At 36.3% G+C, this 17,244-nt stretch overlaps 1 protein-coding gene across 16 annotated transcripts; it reads right to left on the bottom strand.

Moving 5' to 3' along the window:
• Positions 1 to 290: 290 nt before the first annotated feature.
• On the bottom strand, positions 291 to 16,108 carry LOC147843426 (serine/threonine-protein kinase pim-3-like). 16 transcript variants are annotated; one of them, XR_015493426.1, is made up of 10 exons: positions 15,792 to 16,108; positions 15,491 to 15,661; positions 15,291 to 15,373; positions 15,126 to 15,176; positions 14,677 to 15,049; positions 14,372 to 14,551; positions 5,307 to 5,511; positions 4,234 to 4,445; positions 1,007 to 1,634; positions 292 to 909 (listed from the first exon to the last, which is right to left on the bottom strand). XR_015493426.1 is itself a non-coding variant. In XM_087257016.1 (8 exons), exons 1-7 carry the CDS (start codon positions 15,817 to 15,819, stop codon positions 5,308 to 5,310), a joined length of 1,110 nt encoding a protein of 369 aa, XP_087113142.1. In that variant the 5' UTR covers positions 15,820 to 16,108; the 3' UTR covers positions 3,249 to 4,445; position 5,307. The 16 variants fall into 16 exon arrangements, 4 of the variants coding, with proteins under 4 accessions (XP_087113142.1, XP_087113140.1, XP_087113141.1 ...); XR_015493428.1 differs by having other exon boundaries at positions 292 to 1,077; positions 1,127 to 1,634; XR_015493420.1 differs by lacking the exons at positions 292 to 909; positions 1,007 to 1,634 and adding exons at positions 14,002 to 14,090; positions 14,186 to 14,281 and having other exon boundaries at positions 4,096 to 4,445.
• Between the last annotated feature and the right edge of the window lie 1,136 nt (positions 16,109 to 17,244).

Here is a 17,244-nt window from a genome sequence, read left to right as displayed (position 1 = left end):
AGCAATGACTGGACACTGATGGCTAGAGGTTAAGTGTTTCCTTAATGGATGGATGAATTGAAAAATAGATGTCCTTCCAAAAGGAAGGGGGTGGAGGTGGGCATAGATTGTTAGATGTCTTCTCTGTGGCAGTTATTTAAATTGTACACTGTTAACCCTTGATGTAGATTATGCGGTAAATAACTCTAAAATAGCCAGTGTTCTGCTGTAATGAATGGAAACAGTATTTTACTGTAAAACCAGCAGGATTTGTATGTGTTGTGATTGGAAGTGACACAAACAACTGAAGGTAAGATCTAAATGCAGGTTTATTCGAAGGTCAGGCAAGCAATGGTCAAAACAGGTATGAACAGGTATGTGAGGGCAAATCCAGAGTCGTAATCGAGGTACAGGCAAAAGGTCGAAAGGCTGGCGGCTAAACAGGATAACGAGGATACTAAGCTAGATTAAGACACGGAAAAACAAGACAGGAAGAAACGCGTAGAATTGTCACCAAACAGTAAACAAGACTCTGCAACCTGAATGAGTGTGTGTGCTGCTTAAATACTGTGTGAAATATCAGTCTGTGACAAGTTTCAGCTGGTGATGTAATCAGAAAGATGAATGACCAGGCGTGCGTGTTTGGAAGAAGTGCATGTATGAAAATGTAGTCCTGGAGAATGCGGAAGTTGAGTTCATGATGATAGAGGAAACCAGCGATCTCCAGAGAATGATCGCTGGTTATCGTAACATAGCCCCCCCTCTAAAGAGCGGCTTCCAGACGCTCCAAATACAGTTCAGGCGGGAGGTGGAGCAGAGGCGGAACAGGGGGAGGGATGGAGGGCCAGGACCATGCAGCTGGAGCGTACCTGGGGCGTGAAGCTGAGGCAGGCCTGGAGCGTGGAGTTGCTGAAGGCCTGGAGCGTGGAGCTGCGGAAGACCCGGAGAAGGGAGCTGCGGAGGACCTGGAGCGTGGAACTGCGGAAGACCCGGAGAGTGGAGTTGCGGAGGGCCTGGAGCGTGAAGCTGCGGAAGACCTGGAGAGTAGAGCTGTCGTGGTCCTGGATCGTTTGACAATGGAGGACCAGGAGCGTGGAGCTGTGGAAGACCCGGAGAGTGGAGTTGCGGAGGGCCTGGAGCGTGGAGCTGCGGAAGACCCGGAGAGTGGAGCTGTCGTGGTCCTGAATCGTTTGACAATTGAAGACCTGGAGCGTGGAGCTGGCTGCGTCTCCAGCTGTGGCGCTGACTGCGGCGTCGACTCTGGCTGCGGCGTCGACTCTGGCTGCGGCGTCGACTCTGGCAGCGGCGCTGGCAGCTCCGGCGGTGGCAGTGACTCTGGCAGCTCTAGAGGATCTGGCAGCACTGGACGGTCTGGCAGCACTGGAGGTTCTGGCAGCACTGGAGGTTCTGGCAGCTCTGGAAGGTCTGGCAGCTCTGGAGGGACTGGCAGCTCTGGCAGCACTGGAGGGTCTGGCAGCACTGGAGGTAGCCTTTCAGGGACATGAACAGATTCAGGACAGGAAGCCATCTTGTGAGCTGGCATACTGGAAGCGGCCATCTTGTGAGCTGGAGGACTGGATGCGGCCATTTTGTGAGCTGGATGTGCGGTGGTGGAATGATCAGCAAGCCCCGGTGTTATCTGGTCTTGCTGTACACTGCCCCTCCCCAAAAAACATTTAGGAGTTTGAAATTAGGTCATTACTTTATGTAGCCATTACAGGTAGTAACTGTGGTAATAAATGGTAAATTACTGTCTCATCTACTCTGATGCTTTATGTGGATATTTATAGAGTTGCATTTATTTTAAGACAGAAAACAATGGTTTAGGCATTAACACACACATACACTGGCTGTCCGTCTTATTCTAAACACAAATGTGTTGTCCTTTAAGGGAGCCACAGGTGTTTGATTTGTTTACTTCTGAGTGTGCTCTATTCTCTGTCTGTCAGTTCAGATGCAGAGTCTGATGTGTTTTAAGCTCTAAATAAGAATCTACAATGAGTGTAAAGGAGTAAATGTGTTCAAATATTTTGAGGGTTTCTTAAATAAAGTCTTTGTGTTAAATCCAATTGTTGTTATCCTGAACTGTGCACTTGAAAGCTACATCGTTAGCTAGTTAGCATCTCCTCACACTTCTTACATGACTTTCATTGAAGTATATGTATTAATTGGACAACTCATCTTTAATGGTTTTGCCATAATGTACAGATGCAAACAGTGTAATGTGCCTTTCTGGAACTAAGCAGATTTTATACCCATTAAAATCCTTCAATTTGAATCTCCTCAGTTAGATAACGTGCACAGAAATCCTCACAGGGAATCATAACAGATGATCTATACTGTACAGCCATCCACACACAGACCTCCACTGTCAGGTCCCAAGTTGTGAATTTGATGCTGAGAGTTTTTCAGAGATGTTTCCACCTGTCGGTTCATATTAGCGACAATAGAAAAGTTTGTTGTCTTGAGCTTTTTTTAAGTAAATAATAATAAAAGATATTTGGATCCTTGGTGTTGCCGACTTTTGTTTTTACCATTATATTAAGATTAATCAAGTCAATCAATGCCACACTAGAGCTTATTCAAAGGCAAGTATTATCTATGGACAAGATACATTTGAAGGCAAAATTATTCAGCCTCTTTTGAAATTTCAATTATTTTCTAAAATATAAGTGATGTTAAACAGCGCAAGGAAATTGTCACAGTATTTCTTATAACTTTGTTTACTTTTCTTATAATTAACCTGACTTGCCTAGTTTAACCTAGTTAAGCCTTTAAATTGTATTTTAAGCTGAATATTAGTATATTTGAATATCTTGCAAATTAACTAGTAAAAATGTGTTTGTTTTTTAAATCTTTCCGTTAAACAGCACTTGCATTCATTTTTGCAGAGGCTAAATGAATTTGACTGGAGAACTGAACAAATTAAGTTTTTTAATTATTATTATTATATGTGTGATTGAGATAAATGTTGCCAGTTGCTTTGACAATGTGCTTTATACCATCAGTGTTGGGGAAAGATACTTTTAAAAGTAATGCAATACAATATTGAGTTACTCCCCCAAAAAAGTAACATTATAATGTAAAGCTGTATTACTTATACTTTATGGAAAATATTGTATGTTACCTTTCAGCTTTATTTATACAGCGCTTTTACAATGTAGATTGTGTCAAAGCAGCTTCACATAAATAATCATAGTAACAGTTATAGTGTTTCTGCTGGGAGAAAACTATTATTAATATTACTATTATTTATTTATTTATTTTTTAATTCAACAATAAATGTTTTAAAAGAGAATTAATTAAACTAAGAAGTAACTCAAATACTCCTTAATTTGTTAAAGTAATGTGTTACTTGTTACTTAGAAAAGTCATATTATTTCATAACTTGTGTTACTTGTAATGCGTTACCCCCAACACTGTAACCATCGATGTCAAACTCAGTTCCTGGAGTTCCCCCCCTACTTCAACACACAAGTCCTACTGTATATACACTGCATGTGTTGTTCATTATTGAACCTTTTTGTTTCATTGTGAATAGAAAATGTCTTCATACCTGCTGATTTGTTTAATTTTGTCAGACATTTTCTGTTGTTTGTTTGTTTGCTGCCAAAACAATAAAATACATTTGTCTGAAGAATTGATTTGCTTTTTATTTTTCATAACAGTTCAGAAAACTGATTAATTTGAGTTAAACTACAATAACTACTGTATATATGATTTACCATTAATGTGTGTGCAGTAGCGATTATGCTGTGAGTACAGAAGTACAGTACAGTAATTAACTGTAAGCAGTTTCCAGTTAGTTTCCGCTACTGCTCTGTTACAGTGACTAACACTGTTGCCAGTATTCTACTGTAAAAAAAAAGTCAAACCTGGTAAGATCTAATACATTTATTACAGTATTTATTATTTGTTAACATTAGTTAATGTAAATAAAGTTTCATTGTTAATTCACGTGAACTCACAGGACATTAACTAATATTAACAATTTAATTTAATATTACATTAATAATAAAACAGCCCAGACCTGGCAATGGTCATGCAAGCAGACTAGCTTTTCTCACACTGAAGCAAATATATGCATAAACACACTCCTCAAAGATCTCTTTTTTTAAATGAATATTTGAATAAATGAATGCTTTATTTTAATATATTTGTGCATAAACATTAGATCAGTCAATATCAAAGTCAAAACTGTAAACAAAAAACTTCAAAAAAAATCTTAAGATCACATTTAAAAAATGAGTTCACCCAAATGGTTCACGCCACTGGTACTTCACAGCTACTGTGGGGTCACCCATTGTGGAGAGATCTCAGCTGAGATGCCCAACCAAGACAAACCACCTGATTCTGGACAGCAGAAGATTGGCCTGACGCCCAGAAAGAAGATGTTGCCTGAATGACTGGAAGAAACTTCAAAATGACCGGAGTTACAGATGGACCAAGCTACTGTAAACTCTTCTCTGGAATAAATATAACACACACACACACATAGAATAACACGAAATAAATCTAGCAGACATTAAGAATGAAATATTTATAAGTCAAATATTTATTAATAACCTTCATTTAAAGAATATTTTAATAATAATAAAATAAAAAAACATTTTCAGTGTCTTGAAATGGCCGAGTCTACTTTCACTAAAACACATTGAAATGAAAGGATTATTTCATCAAACATGTAAAACTTACGATCCTGAGGAAAAATAAAAAGAAGTGACCACTATAAAGTTATTGGTTATCCTGAATTAAATTAAAGCAAATTATTGAGAAAATTCCATGTTTAATGTTATAAAATTGACTCGAAAAAGTGAAAGATTTTCAATTCATCATTGTGTTAAATGTGAAAAGAAGCAAGTAAACACACAAAATAATCTACAATAAAAAAGAAATTGATTTAAATGGCACAAAATGTGTAAATGATGACAAGTTTATTTTATATGTGTGAAAACAATTCAGCTTATTGTACTTTACTGCATTTATGAAAAAAAGATGTTTTAAAATAAGAAAATAATAATCTTCAAAATAAGAATCTAAAACTTCCAGTAGGTGGTGGTAAATACACACACTTACATACCTTTAACTACACATGACATTTTACTCCACCTTACATATTACTCACCCGGATATATATAATTGTATAAGGGTCATTCTCACTATAAAGTGCCTTCGAGACATCAAAATGATAAAACTAAATTGTTTGAGAGTTTTGATTTAACCACAGTTGTTGTATTAATTAGAACTTAGACTGTAAGAAATGAATGTTGGTCAAGCTCCTGCCCTTTTTTACAAATAATCTGCAAGTAGAAAAACAGTAAACAAACCTCACATTGTGTCAACCCTCACGTCCAGCAGTGAGCCAGTGCATCTGTGCTGAGCGGAGCAGTGGCCGGTCTTGGGTGAAGCAAACAGGTAAACCTGAGTTTCTCCAAAACACCCCCATATCAGCTGGAGTACTTTAGGGTGAAGTTGGCACTTTCCTGGGAGTGTGAGCTGCATGATATTCCTTGGTGCTTGCCACTGACATCCCTGAGACATGCAACAAAAACCTAAAATTAATAACAGAATTTAACATGAACCTGTTTATAATAAGAACAATTAAGAACAATCAGTAAATAAAAGTGAATAAAAAGTTAAATGTGAATTAGAGTTTTATAACAGATTTGGACAGTTGCACAGTTTAACCAAGCTTAATGTTGTGTTCAATGTTCTCTGTATTTCTCAGTTCTCCTGCATTTGTTCTGTTAATAGGTGTGGATGCCAGTTCACAGGCCAGTACTCATGAACTTTGAGAGACAGTTTTTGGGGAAACTGTATCAAAGATAGGGGTGTAACGATACACTCAAGTCCTGACGATGCACTGAGGTCTTATGAAGCAAAGGAATCTCTCTCTGTGCAACAAAGTGAACATTATTTACAAATGTATCATCTGTAATATCTCTGTGGTAAACAAACGTGTGATTTCACGGCCATGAAACAGCATTATCAGCGTAATACAGGAAAACAGAATTGACCTTTTTGGGTGAAAATTAACCTTATACAATAAGTCGAGTACTGCAAAAAAAAAACAAGTTCAGTATTGCAAGTCCTATCGTTTACATAAGCGATGCACATCAGCACATTTATATTTCACAGTTTCACATTATGATGTATCGTTATACCCCTAATCAAAGAAGAATGTAAAGAACACGCCTTTATACTTTATATTTTCAGCTAATAGGCTGTATAATTGGACGTCAGGGCACCAAAATTAATGAAATCCGTCAGATGTCTGGGGCTCAGATCAAAATTGCTAATGCCATGGAGGGGTCATCAGACCACCAGATCACCATTACTGGAACACCTGCCAACATCAGCCTGGCACAGTATCTTATAAACGCCAGGTGAGATTCAAAGCAAGTAACAGAATAAATGCTAAACACAGATGTGAATAAAATGTATTTAATATATATATATATATATATATATATATATATATTTTTTTTTTTTTTTTTTAATACTGTAATCAAACGTAAAGGAATGCAAAAGTTTAAAGAAAAGTGTTATAGATACCAAGGCTGAATTTAATTGATGAATAAATAAAGTAAAATTACAACAATCTTTTATTATTACAGATTTATTTTTAAAGCTAAAGCTCACTTTTTAATGATCCTCACTAAACCAATGTTTCTATCTTGTCTTCAAAATTAATTCTATACTGATTGTTTTCAGGAAAATTATTATTATCTGTAGTAGTAGTAGTAGTAGTAGTAGTGTTAGTAGTTAGCATAGCAGTAGTGGCAGCAGCAGTTTTTATTTTTTTTTCTTAGCAGTGTGGTTGAATTTGGTGGTGGTCAGTATTGCCAAGATAACATTTTTATTTTTTTGAAAATGCAGTTGCAGGAAAGAATAATTCTTAATTAAATCTAGTTTAGAATTATAGCACAGAAACTTAGCATGCTGAATGTCTAGCGGTTATTACTCTTATTTATTTCAAACTAATTGTTTTATTCATATTATACAGTATATTCAAATGTATTTAAGTTATCATACATGTAATGTGAGCAATAAATTGTATGAAAATAAAAGTGGCGAAACGGGCAGTCATAAATGTTGTGATTTTGAGAAAATAAAATCTCATTTTAATTACGCTGTAAAAAGCAATTAGTTGACTATAAAAAGGTAAGTTAAGTCAACTTAATAGGTCCTCATATTTTTAAGTGAAGTCAATTGGTCACTTTTAAGGCAGCGGTTTTGATCTCTTCATTAAAGTAACTAATCGCTTTTTATAGGAAACAAAATGATTCTTTACATTTGAAGGTGACATTTATTCTTTTTTCGATTATATATTTTTATTTCGCTTTTTCAACAATTAACAATACAGAACATCAAAACAAAACAGCAAACAAACTAAATTAAAGCATACACCGTATATTAAATAAATGAGTAAAATTAAATTAAATAAATCAATAAAAAGGGAGGAGATACAGCATAAGCTAGTAGAAACAAAACATTTTGTCAAATCAAATCAAGTGGTACTGTTTTAATGTAGTTCAAAAATGGATTCCAAATCTTTTTAAATACTTCATCCTTTCCTCTCAAAGAATATGTGATCTTCTCCAATGGTATACAGTTGCAAACTTCTGAGATCCACAGTCCAGTTGGTACATAAATGTCTGTTTTCTATTTTAAAGCAATGCATTTTTTAGCTATCGTCAGCAACATTTCGGTAAGTTTAATAGCATAATTATGCTGGAGGTTAGAATTTGTGTAATTACCCAATAAACTTATCTCTGGATCCAATGGAAAATCAATTGCATGAATCTGTGATATAATATTACATACTTGTACCCACAATACTTTCACTTTAGGGCACAGCCATGTAGAATGCAAAAATGTAGCTTCTTCTATACCACATCTGAAGCAGAAAGGAGAAATACTGTTTTTAAATTTGTGTAATCCGGATGGAGTATAATAAAGCTGGTGTAAGAAATTAAACTGGATTAGTCTAAATCTGGAATTCAAAGTTGAGGTTACCCCATCTCTACATAGCTGACCCCACAAGTCATTTTCTAGTGTTATCCCCAAATCCTGTTCCCATCTAGTTTTAGACTTATCTGGGTCAGTCAAAGGTTGTCTAAGCATCAAAGCATCATATATTCTAGAAACTGTTTTATGTAATGGTTTATCAGAGAAAACAAGTTCCTCCATAGCAGTTAAATTGGGTATCTTGGGATATTTTTTTAATTTGACCCTTAATAGTATATTAGTGGGACAGTCCTCTTTCATCTCAAATGTCTCCATATTAAGCCATGACGGGTAGGGGGTTTCAGCGGACATCTGTGCCAGATACCTGGATTGGGCTGCCCAATAATACATCTTAAAATTGGGGAGTCTAAGTCCTCCTTTGCTGTAGTCTAAAGCCAGTTTGTCAAGACCAACCCTTGGGGTTTTCCGATAGCAAATAAATGATCTCACTAGTGAATTATGAGAAGTCAAAAAGGATTTAGGTATTGATATTGGAAGAATGAAATACATATAAGAACCTGGGCAAAACATTCATTTTAACTGCATTAATTCTACCAGACAATGTGAGTGGTAAATCCATCCAATTTGTTAAGTCTCTGCCAGTTTTTTCTAAAAGATTAGCCAAATTAAATTTATAGAGATTTTTTAGGTTGCCGTCTACATGTATACCCAAATACTTAATGCCAGCAGGTGAGCATTTAAAAGAAAAGGTATTTAATGAAGTATAATCAAAACCTGATAATGGCAAAATTTCACTTTTATCAATGTTAACTTTATATCCAGAAAAAGTACTATATGACTGTAATACATTCTGTAAATTAGATAGGGAGTCTACAGGGTCAGTAAGAAACAAAAGAATATCATCGGCGAACAAAGATATTTTTTGTATTTCAGGGCCAGTTTTAAAGCCTTTTATGTTGGGGACACATCTAATAGCCTCAGCTAGAGGTTCAATCGCAAGGGCAAAGAGAGCTGGGCTGATGGGGCAACCTTGTCTACATCCTCTATACAAAGGTATTGAAGAAGAAATAATACCATTTGTAATAATTTTAGCTTTTGGGGATTTATAAAGTGATTGAATTAGCTCTATGTATACAGTTCCAAATCCAAATTTTTTTAGTACTTCAAATAAGTATGACCACTCAAAAGCCTTTTCGGCATCGAGAGAGGCGACTATCCCTGGTATATGTTTTTCTTTAGCAGTGTGAATAATGTTAAAAACTCTCCTCAGATTATTTGCGCCTAATCTCCCAACTACAAAACCAGTTTGATCTGGATTAATCAATTGAGGAAGTCGAGTTTCTAATCTTTTAGCTACCATTTTAGTGACTATTTTATAATCTACATTGAGGAGTGAGATTGGTCTGTAGGAGGCACAGTTATTTGGATCCTTGTCTTTTTTGAGTATTACTGAAATTATAGCATTTGAAAAGGAGTCTGGAAAACTTTTTTCCACCTTAGCCTGATTAAGAACTTCCATTAAATATGGCACAAGCAAATCTTTAAACTCTTTATAGAATTCTAATGGAAAACCATCTTCACCTCTTGATTTATTATTAGACAATAGATTAATAGCTTCAATCAGTTCAGAAGTAGAAAAAGGCTGATCCAGACTAGATCTGTCTTCCTCTGAGAGATATGGTAAATGGACTGAGGAGAGAAAAGCTTTCATTTGTAACTGATCTATACATGATTGAGAGGTATATAATTCTGTGAAATATTGCTTAAATACATCATTAATTTCTACCGGGTTTCATGTTTCCTTGTTACCAGTTTTAATAACATTTATTGTTCGTTTCTGTTCCTCTCATTTTAATTGCCAGGCCAAGACATTCTAAGCTTTCTCACCGAGTTCGTAATAACGTTGATTAGAGTAAATAATAGCTTTCTCTGCTTGGTAGGTGTTCAATTTATTGTATTCAATCTTTTTGTTTAGTAATTCTTTATAAATATCCTTTGTTTGCGACTTGTGGTACAATTTTTCAAGTACTAGTTTTTCAACTTCTAAAGTACTTAATTTGGATTTTTTGTTTTTTAACAGCCCCTTAATGTAGGAAACTATTTGACCTCTAAGATAAGCTTTTAAAGTGTCCCATAATATAAAACTATTGGAGCATGAGGGTTTATTTGTTGCAGTAAAAATATCAATTTGTTCCCTTATGAATTTATGAAATTCAGGTTGTTTAAAAAGAGTAGGGTTTAGTCTCCACCTGTAAGTTCCTTTTGTTTTTTCTGGAATGGACAGTGACATTACAAGGGGAGAATGATCACTCAGTAATCGAGGGAGATATTCAACATCTAGCACTCTGTATAGAAGTTGAGAGGGCAACAAGAAATAATCTATACGAGTGTGTGTATTATGGGGATGCGAATAAAAAGAGTAGTCTCTTTCTTGTGGGTGTTCTTTCCTCCATACATCCACTAAATTCAGATCTTTCATAAATGTTGTAGTAGATTTAGCTGCTTTAGAAAGGGGCACTGGTGTCGTTGAAGATCTTTCTAGTATATTGTCTAAAACAAAATTAAAATCTCCACCTACCAGGAGTTGACATTTATTCTTGATTTATTCTTTGTAACACAGTTTGTTTCATTCAGCGCATGATATTCTTTGGTCTGAAAATGGTTGTTGATTACAAACCAGATGATAGTCAGTGTTTAATGATTTATTTCAGCCTTCAGAAGGGCCTGATTGTTTAATCTTTGACATTTTTACTTGGCTCGACTTCATTGATGTTGACTGTGCTTCAAGTAATTGTAATAGTTCATAAAGCAATGTACTTTGTTTACATCTTTGTTTATTACTGTGATGTGCTGCAGTGACTTGGATCTGAAAGTGTGACGGTGTCACATTCGTCCAGACATACTTAAGAAAGATTAATTTAATTATTTAAGAACTGACCCTTTTGGGCAACGCAACTGTGATTAAAGTAAAGCAGCAAGTAACAGAAGCTGATTTGAATGTAATGTTGTGACTTTTTAACAAGTCATTTGCTGTTAAATTTGAATAATAATAAATAATAAATATACTCAAGTTCTTTTTTTTCCAAACTTGGTTTTAATAGATAGTGACTACATTGTGAGTTCTATTGTATCTCTGCTGTATTTGCTCAATGTTACAGTACTCTGTTCAGAATGTTTATTATTAATATCACAGAAATGGGATTCATTCAAACGTAATGTATTATGTATGGATTTCAGTGTTGACTGCTGTAAGATTTTATGTGATTAATAATATGACATAAAATCTCTTTTTTTCATTGCGATCTCATTTTCACGTCATTGCAAGGATACTTATGAAGGTAAAAAATGAATATGTATTTGCTTCTGTCATTTCTATTTCTAAAGACAGTTAATTTTGCTCCAGTGACTTATAATTGTATAATCATGTCTATATTCTTCTGAGTCTAAAATATTGTTATTCTGAATGTCTTGACACCCTTGGCAGTCTTTATCCAGTATAACATCATATAACAGGTTATGTCACCATATACAAAATAGATCCTCCGTTGTGCAAAGATAATCATTTATTTAAGGTCTTAGAAAACAAGAACTGACTACAATCTTTAAGTGATGATTGCTGCTGAATGACGCATTGTATGACTTAATTTCTTGATTTTTCTTTTAATAAAGTCTCTTGGTCTCACGTAGGTTTTGTTTGTTTTCTGTGCCAGTGATTTATACTTGAATATGTTTACGAGGTGGGTTGTTAGCCCAACGATCAACCCTCAACCTGGAGGACCAGGACATACACACATACGGACAATTTAGCTTACCCAATTCACCTATAGCGCATGTCCTTGGACTTATGGGGGAAACTGGAGCACCTGGAGGAAACTAACGTGAACGAGGGGAGAACATGCAAACTCCACACAGAAATGCCAACTGGCCCAGCCAGGACTCGAACCAGCGACCTTCTTACTGTGAGGCGACAATGCTAACCACGGAGTCACTGTGTTGCCCCAGCGTGTATATCAATTAAGAAAAAAATATATCAGCATTTAAATATCTACTGACTAATTTAACTTTTCTCTTTTCGTCAGATGGGTTCAGGTAGTGCCTCTGTCCTGCTGCGCTTCAGGAGAATTCAGCATCACAAGCAAAATGACCACGTTGAGTCAAATAACATATATTGATCAATCAGTGCGGTTGTCAAGGCAGAATCTCAAGCACAACCAATCATTTTAAATGACATGGTGAATCATTTAAAGAAATTTAAATGTTAAGTTCAGAGAACTTACAATAAGAATTAAAAGTTTGTTGCTGCCTAATGGGTAAGTTAAACACACCTTTGATGCCAAAACTTGGTATTTTAAATAATATCAAGTTATATTAACTTAATATCTTTAATAATGACTACAGCAGGGTTTACAGTGCATAATCAGGGCGGATTAAATCAATAAGCTAACTAAGCAGTCGCTTAGGGCCCCAAGGAAGTCTGGAGGCAGACAATAAACACTAATAATGTCATTTCCTGTCATATTTTGCAGGATAAGGCTCTAACAAATACATTTTACCTTAATCAGTATGTGTGCAATTGTGTCCCCCCACCCCAATCATGGATCAGTCCAGCAGTCAAATCAGATGAAAATTAAATCTTTTAAAATGTAGAGATTGAGTTCAGATAAAAATATAGAAAGCAAGACAGAGTGCTATAAGATAAAGACAGCTAAATAAATAAGCAAATATGAAAAGTGCTTATTACTGTAGGACTTCTGGGTCTCATGACTCGAATTGCTTAGGGCCCCAAAATCACTGAATCCGGCCCTGCTCATAACAAACAATCATCATGATCACAGTAAAAAGTGTAGAGTAAACAATGTTATTAACACTATGAGCTGTATTTGTTAAAATAAATGTTAAATTATTGTGTGTTTCATTAGACAAACTGTTGAGATGATGAAAAACACGCAGTCTTATACGTTTTAGTTAAACTGTGATTCTCTGTGCTGAACATTGCCCCCTTGTGTTGTCCATGATCACTTACTGAGGAGAGACGTGACCCTGCACCACAAAAGCACTTTTTTACTTCTTTTAGTTTGAGCACATGCTTTTTAAAATGATTGAGTTGTTGAAACTTTGACCTACACATGAAAAAACAATATGTACATTTTAAATTATTTTTTAAATTATAATTGTATTCTAACCTGAAACTGAAGATCGTCCTAAAAAGAGATTTATTGCACTATATTGGGATAATTTGCAATTTGATGTGCACAAAGAAGAAAAACACAGTAGTGTTTACTTTAAATTCTCTTAAGAAGTTTAGTATTTGTATTTTTTCTAACTTTGAATTGAAGATTATATCAAAAAACTATTCAGCACGCTTCAATGTTGAAATTTTGTAGTTCCATGTCCACAAAAACACAATATTGTTCATTTCAAATTCTCATACAAACTTTTCTTTTTTACCTAAAATTGAAGATCATTCAAAATAAAAAACATTTGTTAAATATCAGCATGCGTGTATGGACATTTACTGAGTTTATTATCGACAGATCTGTGTTTAAGTAAAACAATTCGGCTAGTTTAGATTTTTATGTTTTAAATTCAGACATCAAATTTTGCAAATAAAGGTTTGGTCTAGTTAGTTCAGCACACTACAGACAGCATGATCATATCTGACTGAACAGAGTCTCCTAATTCCTCCAGTGTCTGTGTTCATTCATTCATTTTCCTTCAGCTTAGTCCCTTTATTCATCAGGGGTCGCCACAGGGGAATGAACCGCCAAAATATCCAGCATATGTTTAACACAGTGAACCTTGCTGTGAGGTTACAGTGCAAACCACTGAGTCACTGTGCTGCCCTAGGTTTGAACATTTACATTTTAGTGAAACCAGTAAAGAAAAAAACAACTGCTGTAATTGCGAATAAAATAACTTTATTGTTCATGATTTATTTAACATCTGTCCCCATTTTTCTCTAAGTGGTCAAGAAACTGTACATTTGTCTACTGTAGACTAGCTTGTGTGTGTGTGTGTGTGTGTGTGTGTGTGTGTGTCTTCAGCTCGTACAGCTTCACACAGAGGCTCACAGATGCAGCAGAGGAAGCTCAGGATCAGGATCTGTTCTCCTCAGTTCCTCTGCCCCTCCTGCTCTCCTTCTACAAATCATTGACAGCGTTTATCTACACTGAACCTGACAATGCAACCCAAGCCATGACTGCTGGATTTAGATAAGTGTAATGTCACTGGCCACCTGTGCAGTGCAACCAGGGATGGCTCTCAATGTCATCTAAACTGGGTCGATCAGCCGGTGCTGCACTGAGACACCAGCGAATCAGCTGACGGCACTCTGTTACACACAACACCGTCTTCAGAAACACACAACAACACACTTCTGCTCGCTCGCCAGGCTATCTCTGAATGTGTCTGAATCTCTTACCTGTTGACAAGCTCCTAGGGAAGGTCAGTCGGCTTCTGGACGTGACCCTCTGTGCGCCTCTGAATGGGAAACAGTCACACAGGATGTTGTAGAGCGTCACTCCTACTGACCAGACTGTAGCTGGAGTCGCATGGTAGCGATGTCTACGAAACCACTCGGGAGGAGCGTATGCAGGAGTGCCTGAGAGACATAAGAAGACCACAAACATCTGCTCAACATGCTCCAGTACAGACAAATTCCCTTTAGTGGATCAGCAGAAGTTCACAAACATCAACAGAACGTTTCCTTCTGTAACTCAAACTCACCTGCAAAGTATTTGTAGGCCGATCGCTTCAGCAGATCTCCACAGCCGAAGTCCAGCAGCTTGATGTCCTGGGACTCTGTGGAGATCAGCAGGTTTTCTGGTTTGACGTCCCGATGCAGGACGCCGCGGTTCTCGCAGTGTTTTAGGGCCGCGATCAGCTGCACCAGCACTTTCTTGGCCAGACGCTCATCCAGACAGCCGTTCTCCTCACAGAAGCTCTGGAGATCTTGGCAAGGATCCGGTCGCTCCAAGATCAGGATGTAGCGTCTGGGACGGTCAAACCAGTCCAGCAGCTGCAGGACACTGGGGCAGGCAGGAGCTGACGTGACACGGGTCATCAATGCCACCTCCAGAGGCAGCCGACCCTGACCATCCTGCAGGACAAACTCTCCATTATATCCAGAACTCAATCAAACACAGCAAACACAACAGATTCACATCAAAACATACAACTTTCAGTCGCTCGGGGGTCCGGTCCTTCGACACGTACTTGATGGCCACCTGCAGACAGGAAAAGCAGAGTAAATCACACCTGCCTGATTGTGACACATGACATTTACTGACGGCAACATTTCTAAAGCATGTCTGAACAAAGGAGGGAAGAAAATCTCTTACTGGTAGTCCATCAGACCTGCGCATCCCAGCAAACACAGAGCCGAATCCACCTCGTCCCAGCAACGGGCCCTTCTGGTACAAGTCTGCAACACAGAAGAGCACAAGAAATGAAGAGAGAAAGAGAAAACATGCTGCGGTCTCATCAATGACAAATCATTTCCTAACTGAGCCATAAGATCTAGAAGATGAGCTGTGCTGACCTCTGCGAGAGCGTTTGGCTGGTCTGCTGGACGAGGTGGACAGTGTTTGCTGGCTGCTGCTCTGCCTTTTCCTCTTGCTGTTCCTCTGGTCTGTGGATGCAGAATCAGCCAAATGTGAAGGCAGAGGAGCCAAAAAACCAGGAAGCTCAGTGGTGCCGTCCCGTGTATCTTCTGTGCATCAAAACATTTTTAATGAATCTTTTTTGTTAACTTCTGTAATCCTTTTCATATTAGTCAAACACCATACAGCATCATACAGTGATATACAATGACAAACAAATGAAAGATTAAAAACACTCACCTCCTCTTTCTTCACCCATGTGGGACATGGACAATCTCCTCCAACATGCAATAAAACAGACAAATACAGACAAATATAAAAAATAAATGTAAAACAAAGTAAAGAAAAAAGAAAAAGAAAAAGAAGAAAAAAACGAAATGAAAAAAGAGCAACAAAGTTGTGTTTAAAAAAATAATCAGAAAAATAACGAAAAAAAGATGATTAGAGAAATTGTGCTCTTTAAAATAAGTCTTTTTCTCTCAGAAATCCTCCAACAGCTTCAGAAATCTCAGGAATCGCACAGAAATGCTCTGCAAAGTCGCCTCGTCTCTCAACCAAAAGATTGCGATGGGTTTGATTGTTTTTATATGCGGTCAGAAATCATACCATAACACACGTTGCTATAGCAACTAACATATTGGCGTGACCTTGCGTGCCTGAGATATTTTTATTTTATTTTCATAAATATAATTCATGCAGTTATTCGATTTTCTAAATCTTAATTATTAATAGTAATAATTAATCTTAAGCTCTTGTTATAAAATTAAATAACTATCATTTTAATAGGCCAATCAGCTTTCCGTAAAACTTGATTGCGTCACCACCGACATTAGCAGAAGAGAAACCTTTACATTTAATTTTTATTTATCTATATTTTATTTAATTTTGTACCTGCCCCTTCCTCATTTCGTTCTCTTTTTTTATTCTCTTTCTATTACTCCTTTCTTTTTAGTTATTATTCTTATAATTTTGTAATTGTATATTCTTGTATTCCAGTCTTGTACAAATTACTTCCTGAGTTATATTGTAAATTTCTTCTTTTCTAAATAAAAGTTTGTTTGAAAAAAAAAAAAAAAAAAAAAACCTTTACATTTAACGAAAATCACACAGAAATTCAAGAATAAAGATTTTAATAAACAGTACTAAACAAACGAGCTCTTCTATAAATGTAACTTACCATAATGAAGAAGTGGACAAGGATGAAATTGTTCTCCATTCGGGAGAGCTACAGGAATCATAAACTGTTTTCAGAAAAAATATTGTATTATTTTCAGAGAAACACATTTCTAGGAGTTTATTTACGCTAAATTTCATATTATTGCCGAATCACGCTGAAGCAGGGCATTACGAAAGGTCATGTGACTGACGTCCCTGACGTCACTCCTTGCGTAATAAATGTATGGCGAACGCACAATTTAGGTATATTAATGATTTATATTTTTAAATAAAATAAATTGTATAATAAACAACAATGATATTAAATTAAATAAGGCTTTTAGTATTTCATTTCATTTAATTTCGATAGCTCAATCAGTGTATGTTGATGACGCAGTGTTGATGAAAGCTGATTGGCCTATTGAAAATTATGCCGGAAATTAAATTTTTATACATTTTTAATTTAATAACAAGAGCTTTTAATTAGAACTAATCGGATTTATACCCCTTTTTGGCTATTTGTATTTTACAATGTTAG

Source organism: Danio rerio, chromosome 6 (genome assembly GCF_052040795.2).
Source record: "Danio rerio strain M-AB ecotype USA chromosome 6, GRCz13ab, whole genome shotgun sequence".
NCBI classification, from domain to species: domain Eukaryota; kingdom Metazoa; phylum Chordata; class Actinopteri; order Cypriniformes; family Danionidae; genus Danio; species Danio rerio.
Note: the sequence above shows the minus strand (reverse complement) of the source record. Positions and strands in the feature narration are given on the sequence as shown.